The 22519-nt window shown below is 41.7% G+C and overlaps 1 protein-coding gene and 1 non-coding gene across 4 annotated transcripts in view; both read left to right on the forward strand.

The window, feature by feature from the left end:
• VEPH1 (ventricular zone expressed PH domain containing 1) overlaps window positions 1–22519 on the forward strand; it is a 249382-nt gene that overhangs the window by 109637 nt on the left and 117226 nt on the right. For all 3 annotated transcript variants that reach the window (XM_070466522.1, XM_070466523.1, XM_070466521.1), the window contains exon 7: window positions 17885–18105. In XM_070466522.1, the coding sequence (XP_070322623.1) occupies window positions 17885–18105 (221 nt within the window). The remainder of the gene's footprint in view (window positions 1–17884; window positions 18106–22519) is intronic.
• LOC139034884 (U6 spliceosomal RNA) lies at window positions 22275–22381 on the forward strand. Its single transcript, XR_011487462.1, has one exon. It is a non-coding gene; the product is annotated as a U6 spliceosomal RNA (small nuclear RNA).

The raw sequence follows: 22519 nt of genomic DNA on the forward strand, positions 1-22519 counted from the left end.
AAGAAAAAAAATTTTTCAAGTAATAAACAGAATATGCTTTCACATAATAGAACTGATTATCCTTAACCTGTGTCTCCGTGATGCAGGGGTGAGTCGCTGATTCTTTCTAGATGCAAGCCCGACTACTGATAGTGATGAGGACACAGAGAGAAGGACATGGTCTCTGCCCTAGGGAGGCTCACACTGAATACGGGCTGGTGGGGGAGAGAGATATACAAATAGATGATTAAAGTTTAATTTGGTGCCCGTTACTACTGATCTCTGATCTGTATCAAGAAGGAGACAAGTCACCCTGCGTGGTGGAGTTTGGAAGCATGTTCTAAGTGAGGCCTGTTGGATGATTGCATGATGTCAGGGGAGGAGGAGAGCATCCACGGAGGACAGAGCAGGTACAATGGCCAGTAGCTGGGGGAAGGCCCTCAACCTTCTGGAAACCGTGCCTGGAGCGTGGAATGGATAATGGAGGAGGGGAGAGGGCTGAAGCTGGTGCAGACTCATTCCAGATGCCGACACTCCTCATGGATCCGCAGACAGGTCCCGTTTTCTACCTTTTCTCTCCACGCTTATTTATCGCTGGTGTCCAGGTCACCAGTGTTTTGTTTCCCCTTAGCGTGTGGACAGGCAAATGAATACTGTGTACCTCAGCGTTCCCAAGAAACTAAAGAGCCTGGTAAAAGGACAAACAGTCCCCACAAATAGTTGCAAATGTAGGATAGTAAATAATGATTACAAAAGTTACATGTTGCAGCAATTTTCAACAATGTCTTGTAATTATCAACTGTAATTCAGGCCAACTGACCAAACCACCGAGCTCTTCCAGTGCGTCTTTGAGGGGAGAGCTCGGCACGTCCTTGAAGGGGCCTCTGCCTGACCAGTCTCTCCTCAGGATTGAACCCCAAGGACGGTCAGCCTGATCCCCACAGATCTGATCTCATCTCTTTTCAGAGGGGGCTTCTGACTTTCTTTTGCCAGCATCTGTGAGGAAGTAGGCCTGTGATTGCTCCAGCAAAAACAGAAAGTTTCTACTTAGTGATTTACCCTTCTAGGCTTGAGCTTAAGATGTAAATGAATATCAGACTCATCAGAAATAACAGCTGGGCATTGACAGCAGGTGAGCTGAGAGGATAAAGTAGTTGCTAATTCCAGCTCAAATCCTGCTGCTCTTCAAAGGCTGTAGCACAGGCCTTGCTCTGCCCATAGCCCCACTTCAGCATAAGCCAGACCCTTCAACTGCCAGAACCTGCATTTCTGAGCCTGTGGGTTTCCTCAGCTTCACAGGCCACCCTGCTAACATGCATGGCAGGATAGATATATGAGGAATATCCCCCCAGCCTCCTCAGCAGCCTTCAACCAATGATGGGGGTATTTACACCTCAACTCCGTCAACCCTCTAATGAGATTACCCTTTCCCAGAATTCCCAGGCAGCCTTTCCAAGCTCTTTCCCTTCTCTGCCTCATTTTTAAACTCCCATACTCATCTCCTGAGTTTCCAAAGAGATGCTTTGCACATAAATCATCTCACGGTCTGTTTCTGGGGAGCCCGATCCCAGAAAAATTCATTTCCTTGCCTTCCCCAGCCACCGTCATCTCCCCTGCTCTGAGCATGTGTGAGTGTACACCTCTAACGTGGAGTCTGCACCTGACTTCTGGTAGCATTTGCCTTCTGTTCACTCGGTATATGAATCCACACCCCAATCCTAACCTGCTGTAAGCACTGCAAAAGAGGGCATGGTACCTCATACTTCTTTGTACCCCTGCACTGTCCATCCCTGAAATGGGCTCCTAGCATGTGAACCACAAATATTTGCTGACCAGCTGTTACATCGAGATTGGAACTTGACACTAGTATAGGTCTCACGCTAGTAGACAGCTGCTGATGACATGGCGGGTCATAAGGAAGACCAGGAACACTACAGACATTAGGTTCCAGTCATGGGTTGTCGCTGTTGGTTTTCAGGTTCTACTGGTCTCCTTTCTAAGTGGTGGCCAAAGTGTAGTCTCTGGCATTGGGCATCACGGGGAACTAGATTCAGAATGTACAAGTTAACAAGATCCGCAGGTGATCTGTGTGCACATTAGAGTGTAAGAGGCACTGGTCTCAAGGACCCAGCTCCCACAGGGTTCATCTACTAGAGGATTCCCCCGAGGTCTGGACATACCCACATGTGTACATGCGTGCATGATTCATGTATGGCTTACAAACACACACAGCCATACCCCCACAGGTTTCTTTGTAAGACTCATTTTGTTACAAAGTAAGAAATCAGTAACCTTTAAAAATGATCATCTTTGGCAATGTTAGAGCAAATAGAAACCCAGGGAGCATCAAGTATTATTTATTATACAGTTTCTGAGCATTTGCCACACATCTGATGAGGGCAAGGCTCTGGAGAGAGTGCAAAGTTAAATATTTAATAAAAATCAACCCTTTTGTTGTTGGAAGGGGCTCTGGTTTTTCTTCTCTTAGAAAGGATCCTTCACTGGGCTTTGATACTCCCTATGTAACATTCCTAGAATTCCTCACCCCATCCCCACTCCTGTGGAAAAGGGGGTGGTGATGGGGGAAGGATGAGGAGAGTGTTCCTAATTAGCACTTTTATACATAATAACATAGGGGGTATATATACAAGATTTTCCTTTGCTTAAGTTTTCCATTTTTTTTCTTGTTACTTGATTCATCATATTTCAACCAGGATCTGGAAGCATCCCCAAAACTCCCAGCACGATTTGACACAGAGGCAGTGTCATCATGAGGTTAAGGGTTTTTTTTTTAAATAATTTTACTCTCAAAAATTATGAGGAGAACCCTTGAAAGTAGATGAGTTTTGTTGCATAGCCATAACTGTACTATTTGAGCTGATATTTACATTTCAGCTCTCTTCCTTACTTATCAAAAACAGTAAGTCTGGTTTTGTTTAGTGACTAGCAGTGGGGAATGTAGTGCTAGCTCACAGCCTCTAAGAAAAGATGCATCTGACAGTCAGCAGATCAGCAGTGGACCGCCACGCTGAAACGTTCGGCTAGAGTTCTTAGCATTAACCAGAACGAGTCTTGTTATTTACATGTAGGCAACAGAAAAGAAATTACACTGAGAAGGGTATCTTGGCATCAGTTTATTCCTTGTTAAGTAATAAGTAAATCTAGAGTAGGTAAAGAAATAGTTGCTATTTAAGATTAATAAATTTAAGATGCCTAGAAAGTGAATGTTTTCAGAACTGTAGATTTCCCAACTTCAGTGATACGTCAGTTCCACAGAGTTTCAAATATCTGGCAATTCACCCAGATAAGTGGAAAACAGACACTTTCCTATCTCCTGTTACTGAAGTCTTTATTTACTTAGCATGGTTGATTGTAGAGATCCCTGGATTATACTAAACTCCTATTGCTGTCTATGTTTTCTCTGGCTCTTCCTTCTACTACCTTCTTCTTAGGAGACAATCTTCCTTTAGCTGTGACAGTGGCCCCTGTCTCAATCAAATGTTCCTTCCTCCTTTGAAACACTTCCCAGAGCCCACCTTCTCTGTGATAGCTCTGCATTCCCAAAACATGATTTGGTGATCAACTCTTTCTCTTCGAGACTGGTAGGTACAGATTAAATTGGCAGAGAAGGTGAGCAATGGGAGGAAATGGGAAGTTACAGCAATTTCCTAAAGGAAATATTCTACCATCCTCCACTTTAGAAAGTGAGAATCACCTTGAAGGCTAAATGCATAGGTTTTAGTATCCCACACAGTAGATAAAATGAAAACAATGGATACAATGAGATGATGCTTCTATTATTCTGCTCAGAAATGGCAAAATTAAATCATGTTCTAGTCTAAATGTGCACAGCCATCCCCACAATTCCTGTGTTGAAGACTAATCCTAAAGTGATGGTATTAAAAGGTGGAGCTTTTGGGAGGTAATTAGGCCTCGGGGATGGGGCCCTCATGTATGGGCTTAGTGCCCTTATTAAAGAGTTTTCAGGGAGCTCCTTTGTCCCCTTCCTCAATGGAACCAAAAGCCAAATCTACCGACACAATGATCTTGGACTTAGCAGTCTTCAAAACTGTGAGAAGCCCAAATAGACTAAGGTAAAAATGGACCATGAGTCCATTCAAGATCTCAACACAGCCTTATCTAAAAATCCTAAAAAGGCTGTTCTGCTTTATTTCCACTGTTTACGTAAAGGTGAGCTCACAAGTGACTGGAAAGCACTTTGGAAAGTTACTTTTTCCTCCAAGCTAGTACATTTCAGACCTTCTCTTTCAAGCACACCATGGCCAGCCTTACCTTCAAGCCCCATCCTATTAGCTGCAGTTTGTTTGCATATTTTGATTTACTTATTTATTTATGTCCTGCTTATTTCCAGCAAGCAGTTCAGGAGGTTCACAATGAAAACATGGTTGCTATGAGACCAGAAATAATTAACCCAAGGCAAAATCCAGGAACAGAAAGGGGGAGCATTGGCAGGATAGGGGTCACACATGTAGCAGAAAAACTTAATCTATCCTAGCTAAGGAAATTGCCAATCTCAGGCAAGGTCACATTTGCAAACTGAATTTTTCCATTTCATTCTCCTCTATACATAATGAGGTAACACTTATCCAAGTACTTCTGTCTAACTTGTATTTTGGGAGTTATATGTCCGCTACCATGAATCAAACATCCTGGCTTTTTTTTTTTAATAAGTAGGTGCAAAGAAAGATAGGCATCTTGTATTTAATTGCATAATGAGTAAATTATGTAATGTAATGAGTAAAGTATGGGAAGTTCAATTGTAGCTGATGTATAGTTCAATTGAGTTAAATCATACCATATTGTGCTCCTTTTCTAATGACCACAAAGCTCTTTTTCTTTTTTTCCTGGCAAAAAGTTCAAACACAATTTCTTTTTCTTTCTCCCTATTTCTTTTCTTTCTTTTTGGTCCCATAATAAGCAACTTTCTTCAAAATGGTTTCCATGATTAGGCCAGAAGATCTGTGGTTACTTTTTCTATCTTTCTGTGATTATACCACATTTGCTAAATAGATATTGTGTAGTTAAAGATGGGCTGCTGCTTTGAGTTCTGAAAAAATGTTTCAATGCTAAAATCCCCAATGCTCTTTCAAAAAGTTTGCTTAATTGAAGCAAAAGAAATAGTGGAACCATTGTTGGGGATAATCAATGAGAGGTAATTTACATGAGGGGACCATGGTGTGGTGGGAGAAGAAATTCTGGCTCTGTATAATTCAGTCTGAGTCGCTTGGGCCCACACAAAAGATTTACCTTTAAAAGGCTAAGTTCCCAAGCCCCCAGTTTTTAAAGAGTAAATCCGACCTCTAAATCCTTTATCAACCCACAAAACAACACTATGCTTGAAGCTCAAATTAGATAGATTTCTACAAGCTTTAAGGTCTATAAGTATTTGGGGGTCAATGCAAAGAAAAGATGCTGAAAGATGAACTCTCAGCACAAACAAAGAGAGATCTGGGTTTTCAGACTTAAATGTGGCCACACCAAATGCTCTTTAGGGGAAAATGCTCTTAAATTAGAAACTCTTACTGACAGGAGACCATGTTCAGTTTTCTACCCTTTAAAAAAAACAATCACATTTAAAAGCAGAATTTATTAGGTTACATTATTGTCTCACATAGCAAGGCATAAAAGTAAGTTACATTTACATTCTATGATTTCTACTTTAAATCCTAAGTCAACTTCGTTCAAACACCTCTTTGAAGAAGACATGGTAAGCTCCACATTTAAATATTAAATAAAAGCCATAATTGCTTTATAAGTGCAAAAATTATCCCTTGTGTTTTTTGTTTGTATTTTTCTTTTAACAAGGGCATGGTTTACTTTAGCATTCTGTGCCAAGTGCATGGAATTGAACTGAGTCCAGCTGATCTCTAATTTTTGCCATGTTAGAAAATTTGAGGTTCATTCAAAACAAAGGATACATCTGTTTTCATCAGCTGTTTCTTGAATTTTATTACTGGGACTTATTTTTTAAAATTGTTTTGCCTAGACAGTATTGTTTTACTAGGCATGATTTATTACTCTGCGTGTGCCCCTGGAAACTGTGTGTTCCTAAAATCATAGAAACTGAATCAAAAATAATAAGGAAAGGATGGGAACTTATTCCCTTTACGTTGGGTTAAATATTTATTTAGAATATATAAATCTGTTTAAATTATAATAAACTTTGTTTATCAATGGGAAGAAAAATATGTTCAATTAATTCCAAGCTTATATACAGAAACTTGAGGCATGACTAGAGGATAAAAGAAAGAATTGAGGAATATGACTTTCAGAATGCTCTTTTAAAAATCAGCTCAAAATTGGAGGATTATCTGCCTAAGAGAGACATCAACAATGTTTTCGTTTATTTATTCTCTGCTCTGCTCCACAAAAAAGGATTTCAAGCAGCTTGCTCTGTTGATGTCCTATATTTAAAATTGTTGAATCTTAGCTTTTGAATATGATAAACTGACAGCACTTGATGCCTACTGACTTTGCAAGCCCTTTACGTATATTTTTGTGCTAGTATTTTAAATAAACAATCTTATTTATTTATTGGCTGTGCTGGATTTTCATAGCTGTACAGGCTTTCCTCCAGTTGCTAGGACTGGGGGCTATGATCCAGTTGGGGTGCTTGGGCTTCTTGTGGCGGTGGCTGCTCTTGTTGCAGAACACGGGCTCTGGGTGCCCGAGCTCAAGAGGCTGTGGTCCCGGAGCTCTCAAGTGCAGGCTCCATCGTTGTGGCCCAGGGGCTTAGTGGCCCTGAGGATGTGGCATCTTCCTAGATCTGGGATGGAATCCACGTCTCCTGAATCGGCAGGTGGATTCCTTTCCATTGAGCCACCAGGAAAGCCCTCATGTAATGTTTTTAAAAAGAGAAATAGGCTGTCTTGGTAAAATGTTGAACAAATTTCATTTCTAGGTAAACTTTTTCACAGGTTACCAAAACAGTGGCCTATATTTGCTTCCTGGGCTGGTATTGAGGTTTTGGACATTTTCAGAACTTCCAAACCTTCCATCAAATCACAAAATGTTAACTGGAAAAATTAAGGGGATATATGGCTTTTGAGACAGCTTGCTTTAGTTTCAGTGATAATTTAGATACATCTGCATTTACATTTAAGGTTTTCAACACTGAAACAATAACAGCTAACGTTTATTTAGCACTTTTCTGTGCCAGGCGTTGTTGTGAATACTTTGTTTTTAACTCACTGAATCGTCACCACCTCTCGATGAGGTGGGTACATTAATCTGTTTCATAAACTGAGCCATGGAGAGTTAAGTGACTTGCCCAAGTCATGACTGGCTGCTGGTAGTGCCAGGATTCGAACACAGAAAAGAGCTTCTGACGCGCTCTGGGACCCCCACACCAGCCCCTGGGCCTGCTCTGTTGGGAGGGCTTTCCAAGGACTGCCACCTTTTCTGTTCTCCCAGGGTGGGACTCCCTCTGGAAATATGTATCCCAAGAAATCTCTCACATGTATTGACAATTAGAACAGCCTGGACTCTTGTTTGCCCTGCTAGTGTCTTACCACTTCTACTTTCCAAGCAGTAAAGGAAGCCTCTAGAAAGCCAAACACTTAACTGCTCCTTGTTTCAAGGGGAAATTTTGAGGCCGTGAAACAGTTTGGGCTGCTGCTAGAAAGTGTCTCAGAAAGAGCTATAAATCTTCAGGTGGGTGTGATTCGGGGAGGCCCCGCTGGCGTGGAGAAGCTTTGCACATTGCACGGACAGTCCAGTTGACTCCAGCAGAAACAGGTCTGTAATGACCCGGACTCAGTCATCTGGAATTTCTAAAAAGAGGGACTATACACTCATCCATCAATAGAATCTTTAAAATTTTATTTTAAAGGTTAGTATCCCAAACTTTGAACAGACCACAGAATAAGAGAGCCTAAAAGCCTTCCAGGAAAATAGGACCAGGATTCATGCACCACCAGTAAGTAAAATTTTTGTGTTCCAAGGTGGACTCCCACTGATTAAAAATGGCTTTTAAAACCTGATATTGGTTTCTCTGTGAAGGAGGTACTCAGAGAGAGGAAGAAGGAAGCACAGGGGAGGGGCACATTGGTGCCTTCAGTGGTATTGCCAATGTTCTGTTTCATTACTTAAATATCTGTTCTTTCATGTACAGCATGTATTCCATAATGTCAAAAAAAACTACTAATATTAAACATTTACTGTGTGCTAATAGTATGCCTGGCATTGAAAACAATAATATTTATAATAAAACATTAGGCCTCTACTGAATGGCTTATTTTTTAATTCATTGATATTTCCAGTATCATCACATCTTATTAAAAATACTACTTATAATAACAATTGATTTCTGCCATTAAAAAAAAATCATTTGCTCTATGCCAGGTCCTTCTTAGGTACTGTTTCATTATTCCTCCTAGCAAAGTCTTGAAGAATTTGTGTCAGCTAAGATGAGTTGGTAATAGCATATTAAACTAAAGCCAGCTTCAATAATAAGAATATTTATTATCTCATTTAAGAAGTCTGCAAGACTTGATGGGTCCAGGGTCCCTCCAAAGTTCCACAAGGTCATCGAGAACCGTTGATGATAAGGCTCTTTCTCTCCACCTCCTTGGGATCTTAACATGGCCTGTAATCATGTCCCCTTTTACTTGCAAGCTGGCTGCCACAGATCCGGGCAGCATATGCTGTAGACCCAGCAACATCTGGTTAAAGAAAAGGCATGTGTCCCTCCGTGTGTCTATTCTTATTTGGGAAGAAAACCTTTTCCATCAGTTTCCCATCCCAGAAAATTTCACCTCAAGTCCAAGTGCCCAGGATAAAGTCATATACCCAACCCCCTAGTTACAAAGGAGGAGGATTTATTTAGTGCCACGTTCTTCTCACCTTTGTTCTCTTTGTTGGTGATTTCATGTTTAAGATGTCCCAAGTTTAGTGCTGAAGTGCTCTCTGGTGTTCCCAAGTACCAGATGGCTGTGATCCACCTCATGGGTAAAATTACATAGGCTGCATTTGGCCATGAATTATAGCGCTCTTGGCTGAGCTCAAATTTAATGAATTAATGATCTGTATCACTTAAGACATCTTTAAATAGAAGCACACATAAAACAAGGTTATGTATTGATCAGTTGATGAAAATATGTGGCTGGAGGCTTTTGGGAACCTATTCCTGTGTTTCCTTTAGAAGCAGTGGTTCCACGTTTGCTAAGCCAGTGTCTGACGTGACTTTATAGAACACAGCTACCATGAATAATAGTAGTCGGCTCTGTGTGCACACATACACAGATTCACACAACATACACACACACATATACATACATCCGCCAGCAGCATGAGGCTGTCTAGCAGAGTTCTCTGAACTGAAATAGTTTCACACTTTCTCACTCCAGAGTGGGGTGCCCAACTGTCCCAATTTGCCCTTGATTGAAGAGTTTCAACCTTCAGCGTTGAAACAAGGAAAATCCCAGGACCAATCAGAAAGAGTTGACTCCCCTGCTCCAGAGTTTCCTGAAGCCAGGGAATTGAGAGGGAGTTGAGGACACATAACCCTTCAACTCTTGCTCTGAAGCTAATAGCTGCACCATCTTTAGGAAAGAGACTCATGGAATGAATGTACACCCAAGCAGTTAAACACTGCTGTCCCCACTCAGGCTTCTGAGGGTTCCTCAGCAAAAGCTGGATTTTCGTTGGCAAAGCTCCACTGAGAAAGCATTAAGAGTAAGCTCATTTGATTTACATTCCTAATGCACCTTGCAAGTGTCTCTTTGGTGTGTGGAAACGTCTAAGAGATGAATTATGAAGAAATACAATATATGGCACAATAAAAAAAGCAATAACAGATGCCCAGGAATTACAATATTTTCATTCAGGCAGCAAAATGTATTATTTTCTTTAACCCGCTTGTAAATTGATAAAGGATAGAGAGAAAAATGTGGATTTTAGGGCCAAATCCATATTTCCTAAATCACCAAATTCTCAATTTTTCACAGATTTGCAACTATATCAACTAGTGATTCTCAACCCTGGCTTTATATTAGAATTATCTGGGAGGTTTTAAAAATTTCTGTCCCTGTATGCCACCCATTACGATGAAATTAAATAGAAACGGAGTGGGGGAGAGGAATTATTGGGCATTTAAATTGTTCCAACAGCTTGCCAGGTGATTCTAATACATACAGCCAGGATTGAGACCCTCTCACAGGGAGGGTGATGTTGAGAAAGGGTCTTGGAAAGTGTCAGCAGAGAATGCTGTAATCAGTTGGTGATGCCTGCTGTGGGTAGACAAGGGAGAACGCACATGAGGCTGCACTAAGCCATCTTTTTCAGCCTCACCAAAGTGGGAATATTCAAGCTCTGAAGTCAGGCAGATCTTGTGTAATCTTGATCAAATGATTGGCACTCTTATCAGTATCTCCATCATGTTACCATTTTGCAATGTTGTCGTGAGGGTTAGGTGAGGAAGCAGATGCCAAGTACCTGGCACATAGTGGATGCTTAGTAGAGGGAAGCTATCATCATCATAACCAGACTCCCATGTTTTCATCTTTGGCCGCATTCTGGTTCACATTCTGTTATCCTAACAAAAGGGCTTCCCAGGTGGCTTAGTGTATAGGATCTGCCTTCCGATCCAGGAGATGTGGGAGATGCAAGTTCAAACCTTGGGTCCGGAAGATCCCCTGGAGGAGGAAATGGCAACCCACTCCAGTATTCTTGCCTGGAGAATCTCATGGACACAGAAGCCTGGCAGGCTACAGTCCATGGGGTTGTTAAGAGTCAGACATGACCGAGTGACTGAGCACATAGGCACGCATCCTAACAAAGAGTAACAGAAGAGTTTTTATGAGACAGCAGTAATAGTATTTTACAAACAAAATGAATAACACACGAAAAATGAATGGTATGGCCAAGGCAATTTTGCAAGCATATAATCTAGTTCAGGGGTCAGCAAATCACTGCCTGTGAGCCAGATCCAGCCACACCTATTCATTTACTTATTGTCTGTAGCTGTTTTCCCATAACGGATACCACATGGCCCATAAAGCCAAAAATATTTGCTATCTGGTTCTTTACCGAAAGTTTGCTGACCCTTGATTCTAGTTCATCAGTTCTCAGTGCAGTCCACGGACCTCTGAAACCCCTTCAGAGATCTTAGAGGTCAAAGCTATTTTCACACTAATACTCACACATCATTGACCTTTTTCACTGGGTTGACATTTGTACTGAAAGGACAAAAGCAACCATGGGCAAAGCTGGCAGTGCCTTAGCACAAATCAAGACAGTGAGACCAAGCGTACACTTCATTGTCTCCTTCACCACTGCATGTGTGTAGCGAAGAAACCAAACAGACGAAAAGCCACTTTCACTTAGCCCAGGTCGGCACTATCGGTATTTTGAGCCAGATAGCTGTTGGTTTCCAGGGGGCCATCCTGTGCACCGCGGGTGGCTTCGCAGCATCTCCAGCCTCTGCCCAGCAGACACGACCAACTCATCCCCTCCCATCTCCCATTGTAACAGTCAAAAACCTCTCCAGACATTTTCTGGAATTTCTTTTATTTAACCAAATAGATGGTAAATATCAATAGATACAATCAGATAAACAAAAAAATCTTTGGTGTCTTCTGTAATTTTTGAAACAGTAAAAAGTTCCCAAGGCCAAAAAGTTTAAGACTTGCTGTTCCATTCTGTACTTATGGGGTATTTATGATATTTATACTGCTAAATCAATATAAAGTGAAAAGGATCACATATATAAGGTATAGGAAAAAGAAGTGGGGAGTTTGGGGTTTGGGGTGGGAGGGGGTGGAGACGTAGCCAGTGAAGACACAGCTTTAGAGACCTGGGGGGCAGTGTGACCTGGACTGAGTTAGTCCTCCATCTGTGCCTCAATTTCCTTCTTATAAAATGGAACTGATTGCAGTACTTACCTCACAGTGTTGTTGGGAGGATTGCATGAATAAATACCTAAAAAGCATATAGAGTAGGTTTGGTGCTTAGATTAAGTGCTCTCTGTGGGTTGGCTATTATTGTTTTAATATTAAATAATCAGTTTATGTCAGAAGGGATGAGGTCAGGCCTGCCATTAAAGCATGCAGGTGCTGTTGACCCTGTCCCCATGGCAGGATGACTGAAAGCAGAAAAATGCAGCCACTGGCCCCCAGAGACAAAATATCGTGGCGCCAAGAAAGAAGTCAGAACCCCCTAACCCGCTTCTTACCCTCACCTCACACTTTTTAATCCAAAGTCACATCTGTTACCCCTGTGAGGTACATGGATGTGCTCCAAGGTTTCAGAACAAACGACGTGAGGTTGGCTTGGTTTCATGTGTGAGTTCCAGAGCAGTTATAACTTTTCTTGTTCCTGCGCTGTGATTAATTTTCCCTTCAGCTCAGTTTGGCTGCCAGAAAATCATCCAGAATTGTGTTGATTTCAGCCATCCTCACCTTTAGGAAGACATGTGCTTTCAAAAAAGGTCTCTTAATGAAACCATAGGGACACCTCTTAGATAAGCAAGTGAAATGTTAGTAGACTGACTTTTAAAAAGTTGCTGAAGAAGAACCTGAAGCTGAAGTGGAGGACGTTACCTAAAATTTGAAATTGCACTCTCCGTTGTAAAGTGCCACATCTCCTGTGTCCCAGTTCTTATCTCTCCTGACCTCCCTGAGTCAATCAAGATATGTTTTACTGTAATTGTTTTCTGTGGCTATTGAAAATGTTGCGTTTAGATCTTAAAACCTGTAGAATTCACACATCATATTCTCTGTGAAATCTGACCTGACTCTACTGTTTGACATGAACTCCCCTCCCTGGGTCTCCCCGTTCTGTTCTTTTTTCCTTTGAGGCACGTTTCTGCATCCAACACACACTGTATTTTACACGTGTATCTTGTTTATCTGCCTCATTATGGTGGCAAAGGCTTTTACTGTTTTTTCTTCGGTGCTGTATTCCTAGTTTCTAAAACAGTGTCTGGTACATGGTGTGGACCCCAACATCCAGCTTTTGTCTTTATTTATTTTTTTCATTTATTTTTATTAGTTGGAGGCTAATTACTTTACAATAGTGTAGTGGTTTTTGTCATACATTGACATGAATCAGCCATGGATTTACATGCATTCCCCATCCTGATCCCCCTTCCCACCTCCCTCTCCACCCAGTTCCTCTGGGTCTTCCCAGTGCACCAGGCCCGAGCACTTGTCTCATGCTTTTGTCTTTAAATGAGGAAGGGAAAACATCCCTGTGATGAATCACACACCATGAATTCACATACAGAACCCTTGCATGAATGAAAGCATCTATATTGAAAAAAATAGTTGACTAGAAAAATAGAGTACTAGAAAAATAGAAAAAAAGAGTACTTAAATTTCCCTTTGTAACCTAGCAATTTCATGAGCCAAAGTATAAAATAGGCTCTCAGGAGCTTGTTCCAATGGTGTTCATTTTTCATTCATCTAATATTGTTATCCTTCAGTGAGTACATACCTCTTCGGTTAGCTCTCCAGCTCACAGAAGTGTGTCTGAGTCCCACAGAGACTGTGCCCTAGGGCTTCCCTGGCAGCTCAAACACTAAAGAATCTGCCTGCAGGACTTCCTGGCGGTCCAGTGAATAAGGCTGTGCACTCCCAATTCAGGGGGCCTGGGTTTAATCCCTGGTCAGGGGACTAGATCACACGTGCTGCAACTAAGACCCAGAGCAGCAAAATAAATAAATATTTAAAAAAAAAAAAAAAAGTCTGCCTTCAGTGCAGGAGAACTGGGATCAATCCCTGGGTTGGGAAGATCCCCTGGAGAAGGGAATGGCAACCCACTCCAGTGTTCCTGCCTGGGAAATCCATAGACAGAGCAGCCTGGTGAGCCACAGTCTGTGGGGTTGCAAAGAGTCAGACATGACTGATCAACTAAAAGAGGTTCTTAACAAATAGTTATTAAGGAGTTGATTGGCAAGTACCTCCTTCCCCAAGAGATGTGTTCCAATGTAATTATACATGGAATCTTTGAAAACCAAGTTAAATACTAAAAATTAGGGATATTCACTACTGAAATCTGTTCTGTACTAAGTATTTCTTGTAAAGCACAGAATGCCTTTGCAAACACGTACTTTCTTTGTAAAGTCATATCTTGGCATTTAGAGCTCCCCTGGGGGCTCAGACAGTGAAGAATCTGCCTGCAATACAGGAGACCAGGGTTCAATCCCTGGATCAGGAAGATACCCTGGAAAAGGGAATGTCTATCCACTCCAGTATTCTTGACTGGAGAATTCCATGGACAGAGGAGCCTGGTCGGCTACAGTCCATGGGGTTGCCGAGTCAGACACGACTGAGTGACTAACGCACACACGCGTACATGTCTTGCTGTACAAGGTTTACTTAAACCAGTGAATTGAGACGTACCCAGAGTGGAGATGCTACAGGCTCCGTTCTGTGCCAGTTCTGTGCCAGGTTGATTGATGTATGAGAAGTGGCACCTTTAGGAGACTCGAGTGGTACATTTAACCATTAGGAAGTTATACATGGACGGGGGGATTGTGGGTCCCTTAAAGGCAGAGGCTGCTTCTTGTCTCCTTTGCCACCTGGTGTCTGCATGCATGCTCAGAGGCTTCAGTCATGTCTGACTCTTTGCGACCCCATGGACTGTAGCCCGCCAGGCTCCTCTGTCCATGGGATTCTCCAGGCAAGAAAACTGGACTGGGTTGCCATGCCCTCCTCCAGGCAATCTTCCTGACCCAGGAATTGAACCCGCGTCCCTTAGTTTCCCTGCACTTGCAGGCGAGTTCTTTACTACTCTCGTGACCTGGGGCAGCGCTGCTTCTGTTGCTGCTGCTGAGTCGCTTCAGTCGTGTCCAACTCTGTGCGACCCCATAGACGGCAGCCCACCAGCCTCCGCCGTCCCTGGGAGTCTCCAGGCAAGAACACTGGAGTGGGTTGCCATTTCCTTCTCCAATGCATGCACGCATGCAAAGTCGCTTCAGTCGTGTCCTAGGGTAATGGTAAGAATTAAACCTGTGCTCGTTAACAGAGCACAAGGCTTGGACAGATTCAAGTCTAGCACAGGCATATTATAGACTTGCAGTACTGATCTAGTGATGGAAAAAAATCATGAGTAAACAAAACTATCAAATGCAATCAAGTATTAAAGTGAAAGTGAAAGTCACTCAGTCATGTTCAACTCTTTGAGACCCCATGGACTATACAGCCCATGGAATTCTCTAGGCCAGAATACTGGAGTGGGTAGCCTTTCCCTTCTCCAGGGGATCTTCCCAACCCAGGGATCGAACCCAGGTCTCCCGCATTGCAGGCGAATTCTTTACCAACTGAGCTATCAGGGAAGCCCATTAAGATTTTTGAAAAGGAGTTTGTAATACAGTGAAAATTCAGACACAAGAGGTCACTGGGATGGCTTCGTGAAGGAGACAGGAGTTACATCTTGAAAGAAATGAAGGCTCAAAATGCTGTAACAAAGGAAACAGGGAAATTCCTTCCTAGCTGGAAGAGTTAATTAAGACCAGTACACCTACCACTTAAAAGGGTTTTGAGCATCAATCTCTGACATGTATTTGTTTATAATTATACATATATTCTATTATACTACCATTATAAAAATTTTTAAGTACATAAAGGATGGGATGGGGCGGGAGATGGGAGGAAGGTTCACAAGGGGGGGACATGTGTATACCTATGGCTGAGTCATGTTGCTGTTTGACAGAAAACAGCAAATTTCTATAAAGCAATTATCCTTCAGTTAAAAAATAAATTAATTTTTTAAAAAGTAAAAAAAAAGATTTTAAAAGAGCAGTTAAAGATGAAATAAGCATATTTTAAATTATTGATGGTAAATCATTATTTATTTGGGCACAAATCTACATTTCAAATAACCTTCTAGATAATTTTCAGTTTTTATGGCTCTCTTCCAGTCATGTTGGATTAAAACCTATCAGCCCATAATATGCCTGATGAGTTCTCCTAGGTATAGGAGACCTGTCAGCTAAGCCATTTTCTTATTCATTCATACCTAAGTTATTCATATTCTTTCATCATCAGTTTCTTTGAAGGAATCTATTTAAGTCAATTGTGAGACTTAACTTGATTAAAGCTAACTAATAGAATCTACTCATTCAACCAGGCACATAAATCTGTAACGTCCTGACACATGCTTAAAGTGAATAGATGAGTGAAGATATCCTGTGGAGAAGAGGTAAACCAGTATAGTACATGGCATCATCTGACAGGTGGATGGATGGAGGGTGCACTGATCAGGCCTCCCGTGTCCTTGGGGAGCTAGTGAGTCACTGGCGTGGAACCTTGGCCCCAGGAAGAACTATAGTCTGGAAGGGTGGATGTGTGAGGTCAGATCAGTAGCGGTGGTTGAGAGATTTGGACATGGCAAGGTAGGTTCATGAGACTACATATTCTTAATAAGGGAGTGACAGGAAAAATTTTTTAAAATGTCCTGAGAATCAGGATAAAACTAAAACCTCGAAAAAGCCAATTCAGAGGCATCATAAATGAAACATTGTTAGCTTCAGCTAGCTCTGTAAGTATACTCCCCATAGAACTGTCATCTGCAGGTCATGGGACTCTGACTTTCTTTTAAAATACAGGCCTTCAGTTCAGTTCAGTTCAGTTGCTCAATCATGTCCGACTCTTTGTGACCCCATGAATCGCAGCATGCCAGTCCTCCCTGTCCATCACCAACTCCCGGAGTCCACCCAAACTCATGTCCATCAAGTCGGTGATGCCATCCAGCCATCTCATCCTCTGTTGTCCCCTTCTCCTCCTGCCCCCAATCCCTCCCAGCATCAGAGTCTTTTCCAGTGAGTCAACTCTTCGCATGAGGTGGCCAAAGAATTGGAGTTTCAGCTTCAGCATCAGTCCTTCCAATGAACACCCAGGACTGATCTCCTTTAGGATGGACTGGTTGGATCTCCTTGCAGTCCAGGGGACTCTCAAGAGTCTTCTCCAACACCATAGTTCAAAATCATCAATTCTTTGGTGCTCAGCTTTCTTCACAGTCCAACTCTCACATCCATACATGGCCACTGGAAAAACCATAGCCTTGACTAGATGGACCTTTGTTGACAAAGTAATGTCTCTGCTTTTTAATACGCTGTCTAGGTTGGTCATAACTTTCCTTCCAAGGCCTTAGTTCTTCATTATTCTCCACTCCTTCCCACCCCCTGCCAGTTTTATTAAGGTATGATCAACAAGTAAAATTATAAGATATTTAAAATGTACAGCAGGATGATTTGATATACATATACATGTATCAAAGGATTCCTCTCATCAATTTAACTAGCCAATCCATTATCCCATATATTTTAGCAAACTTCAGTTCCATGATACCATGTTAGCAACTGTGGTCACCATGTTATGCATTAACCTCTCAAACCCATATTCATCTTATAACTGAAAGTTTGTACCGCTTACCAACTTTTACTTATTTCCCCCACCCACTAGCCCTTGGCAACCACTTTTCTGGTCTCTCGTTTCTATGAGTTTGACTTTTTTTTTTTTTAAAGATTCTACATATAAGAGATATCAGTACGTAATTGTCTTTTCTCCGTCTGACTTGTTTCCCTTGGCATAATGCCCTCCAGATTCATCTATGTTGTCACAGATGGTGGGATTTCCTTCTTTTTCATGGCTGAATAATTCTTCATTCCATGCCTGTGTGCCATATTGTCTTCACCCCTTCATCTGTCAGTGGACACTCAGGTTGCTTCCCTGTCTTGGCTGTTGCAAGTGATGTTTCTGGAACACAGCTGTGCAGGTATCTCTTTGAGATAATGATTTTGTTTCCTTCGTATGGATTCCCACAAGTGGGATTAGTGGATCATAGGGTAGTTCTATTTTTGGAGGAACAGCCATATTGTTCCATATTGTTTCCCATTTTTATCCCCACCAGCAATTGTATGCGTTCTCCATTGTTCTTGCAGGAGAGAGCCAGGAGCTGCCTGCCATTCCTGGTGAGTCAGCTGGCCAGCATGGAGCACTCGTTTCATCATATTCTCCTGCTGGAGATCAAGAGCATCACGGACACCTTCTCCTCCATCCTGGGCCCGCAGAGCAGAGACATCTTCCGCATGAACAACAGCTTCACTGCCATTTCCACGCTCCTTACCCGACAACTGGAAACCACCAAGGCCAGAAATGACAGGTGAGCAGGAATTCCTGGGGACCTTAGGATCTGCTGCAAACCCATGGAGGCATAGCACCAAAGGCTATGCTTTCTTTTGTAGGCATCAAAGTTCCCAAAGAAAGCCAAACTCACTATCTCAACATGGAGTAACTTCTGAATAAATTATGACAATTGACAGAATTTTTATAAATCTGTAAAAACCAGAATGTAACCAAAACAATTTTTTAAAGTGCAGAAAATACAGTAAAGAAATAAGAATGTAGTACAAATAATAATGTTTATAGAATTTGTTTATTTATTCAACAAACATTTAAATCATTTACTTACTGTATGCCAGGAATTCTGCCAATGGCTAGACACATAGAGAGATAAAACATATTCTTTTATCCAAAGAGCTCATTGTCCAGAGATTGGTAAATAATAAGTGGGTAATTATAGTATAGTGGGAAGATTATGCAAATTATGATTGTGTCAAGGAGTTTGGGGAACACAGATTGGGGTACCTACTTCTGCATGGAATGAGGAAGAATGGGAAGCTGAAATCAGAGAATGCTTCCCAGATGAGGTGACATATGGAACCAAGTCTTGAAAGATGACCAGATTACACCAAGCTGGCTTTGGGGCAGTATGTGGAAGAGCACAACACTTTCTGAAAACAGAAGTCATTCTGTCTTGCTAGCATCAATATTAGGTAATACTGATGAAGTAATAGGCAAGGACCAGATGGTGCAGGACATGACAGACCTTCTTAAGGAGTTTAAATTTTATCCTGGAGGCTGTGAGGAGTCATGTAGGATTTTTACATATTAGGATATGATCAGAATCCATGTTTTAGGAAGCTTGCTCTGGCCCTAATGCAGAGAACATCTCAGGCAGAGGCAGACTGGACTTCAGGTCAAATGAAGGAAGGACAGAAAAGTGTCCACAGGTACTGGCAATTTAAAAATTACTGATGATTGTAGTGAGTGATCTGCCAGTGGTATGGATGAGCATAAAATAGGATGCCTGGGGTTGAAGGAAGAGAGTGGATATGATGAATCTGGTCCTTTCAAGAAGTCTAGACCATGCCAGATTGAGAGAAGTGTTTTATTATATTTGTCACATTTTGAATAGAGAGACACTTGGAAAGTTTTATGACCATAGGAGTTACAAAATACGTTCAAATTCATCATCTCATCTGATCCTCATGATCACTCTGTAAGTTGAGAAGGGCAATTATCATTATTCCTTTTTTATAGAGGAAGAAACAAAGGCTCAGAGACTGGTTAAATCTCTTCCCAAAGTTACACAGTAACTAAATGATAAAAGATGGACTAAAATTTCAGATCCTATGCATTGGAAGGTTTTCAGTTCTGGAGAAGGGGCAGGACACATTTAAGACTAGCATCAGATATTGTGAGTTTGGGGGGTTAACAAATGATGCATATCATTTTCAGTATGAAATAGCATTCCAGAAACACAGAAGCCAACCTCACAAAATAGTGAAGATTTAGTCACAATGATCCACTTTATGTCCAGCATGGCGCAGAGCCTGAAGGTCCCAAGAGACACAGAACAAGACCTAAGACGAGAGACATCATTCCTCAAAGGTTCACACTCAGTGTGTGTGAGGGGTTAGTGGAAGTGGGTGTAGCAGGCTGTGGCACAAGAGACATACAGCCAGGGAAATGAAGAAAGTTTCACAAAGAAGATGAAATTTAAATTCATTCCATATTTGTTGAGTAGCTTCCATGAGCCAGGCATCTGCATAGGTACCAGATCATGTTGCACAGGATGAATGAAAGTTCCCCAAATAAGGGTCGAAAGGGCACTCCAAATACAAAGGACACTCCTCACGTGCAAAGATAAAAGAGCTTAAGAGTGTGTGACCCAGACTGAGGCAAAGCAATTGGTTCAATGTGAGTGGAGTGAATACATCAGTGGAGGGCAGGAGAGTAAACTGGAAAGTTAGGTCAGAGGCATATTCACAGAGAAGCAAGGAGTTTGTTCTGTAAGCAACATGGTGACTTGGAAAGACTTTTACCCAGAGAATGAACACTGCTTCTAACACGGTAATTAGCAGATAGTGGGCTTTCAATATTTCTGCACTAAAGGACTACTAGATGGGTGAGGAAGTGGCTGACACGGTGGAGCCCTGAATGGATTTGGCTGGCAAGAGAGAGGGTGACCAGGATGCTACTCTTGGAGTCTTAGCAGTCAGCTCCCTCCATGTTGAGACAGATTGGAACTAGAAAGAGTCAATTACTGGTGAGAGGTGGGCTGAGGAGAAGGGGAGAAGAGTGAATGAAAACCCAGAGATGTCTAGCGTGAGTAACCACATGCACATGGAAAAGCATGCTGATAACCAAGAAAAGACGGAGCTGGAGGGGAGCCCATATGAAGCACCTCTTTTCCTATTCCACACAGAGAATATTTTATGGCCAAGATGGTCATCTCAACAGTAGCTGTCCATTCAAGAAAGACAGGTAGCTAGTGCCCTTTTCTCTCAACACCATACTTTTGATTAAAATTAAAATTAAATTAAAATCTATTGTTGCCTGGTTCCACATCTAGTACAGATGTCTGTAATACCAGGATTTCTCATTTTGGTGTTACTGACATTTGGTTAATTCTTAGTTGTGGAGCTATCCTGTGCACTCTAGAAATACTTACCACTTCCCCGGCCTCTCTACACCAGAGGCTAGTGGCAAACCTCCCACTCAGTTGTACTAACCAAGAATGTCTCCAGACATTGCTAAATGTCCCCTTAGAGACAGAAATCACCCCCAGTTGAAAACCACTGCAATCTACATATTCCATTTTAAAAACAGCATTTACACCTAGCAACAGCCTACACATGGCAACATCCAAGAAAGCCAAAGCCAGCATCACGAAGGGATGATTTGTCATCTGTGTGTAAGCAGAGCCACTGTTAGTTAATTTTCATGGTGTGGTTTCAGAATTCAGTTTAGAGCTTCTACAGCTGGGGTTTGGGGGAGCCACTTTATATTCTCTGCACAGCTAACCTGCTCGTTTCTTCCAATGGTGACTGGCATGTGCATCAGACGTAAAAGCTCAGACATGTATTCTGGCCAACAGTCTGTCCATTCTTTCTTGCCTCTACACATGCAAAGTTACAAGAGGCCAATTGACTCTCTGTGAGATTATATGTGTGAAAAGGGTTTATATAAAGGAAAAACTTGTTATACAGGGTGTTACATTAAGGCATTCCAGCAGGAAAAATGGTTCTTAATAAAGTAGGCCCAATCCAATTAGCAATAGACAACTTCCTCATGAAAAGAAGAATTTAAGAGATATGTAGATAGGAGGAAAAAAGGGAGTCTCACTGTCCAAATATGGGTCTGCATTAGAAAAATTCATTTCTCCTCCCTTTATTATTTTTCTAGGGAAAAGAGAGAAAAAAAAATGCTAAGAGATAAAAGGTCACCATGCCCTTCAAGTACTGCCACCACCATCGCCACCTCAGCCTCTCCCTCAATTCAGAATACTTCATTCATTTCAACCTTCTCCATCAGTCTCCTTCTGATCAATTATAAGTATTTGGTGGGAACCTTAAAAAGACTGGTGTGGACTGCCCCCTTTTTGTATTAGCGGCTCATCCTCTCTGGGATGGTTGCCAAGGCTCCTCTCCCAACATCTCTTCTCTGAATAGCCTTCATTGTGACCATTTAGCGTCAGTAATTTTAATCTGTGCCCCACAAAGCGGAGAGATCCACACTTTTGTCTAAAGCATCTAGCAAAATCTGACCCTTACAACTGAAGGGGAAATGAATAAGGGAAGAGAGAGCTTGAAAGAAAATTAAAGATGGTTAAAATTCAAAACAGATGTCATCTAATTTACAAATTTGACACATAGCCCAGCAGGCCAGATTTTAGACTTCAGGCCAAAATTATAAGACTATCAAAAGAAAAACAATTAGCATCCTAGAGAGACTGAAAAACTGGAGGAGATAGGAGCCTCCTTTATGCCAAATGACTGAATTAATTGGGTGAGTTTTATTTGATACACCAGGTAAGCACACTTGCACTTTTCTTATTCCTGTGTTTCAGGATGAATGTTTTTATCTAAATAATAAACCAACAGGGCTAAATAACAGGATAGCCAAGCAAAGCATGTAGATTTTGAAGTTAATTCTGGAGAAGTAAAAGGAAGATAATAGCAATTGTGGATTAAAAAAGAGAGGGTGGTGCTCACTTCAGCAGCACATATACTAAAGTTGGAACAATACTGAGAAGATAAGTATGGCCCCTGCTCAAGGATGATATGCAAATTTGTGAAGCACTCCATATTTTTCTCATGGTTTCTAAAGGGGAAGCGGGGAGGGATAAACTGGGAGTTTGAGATTGACATATACACACTACTACATATAAAAATGGGGCTTCCCAGGTGGCACCAGTAGGAAAGAACTTACCTGCCAGTCCAGGAGATGTA

Source organism: Odocoileus virginianus, chromosome 4 (genome assembly GCF_023699985.2).
Source record: "Odocoileus virginianus isolate 20LAN1187 ecotype Illinois chromosome 4, Ovbor_1.2, whole genome shotgun sequence".
NCBI lineage: Eukaryota > Metazoa > Chordata > Mammalia > Artiodactyla > Cervidae > Odocoileus > Odocoileus virginianus.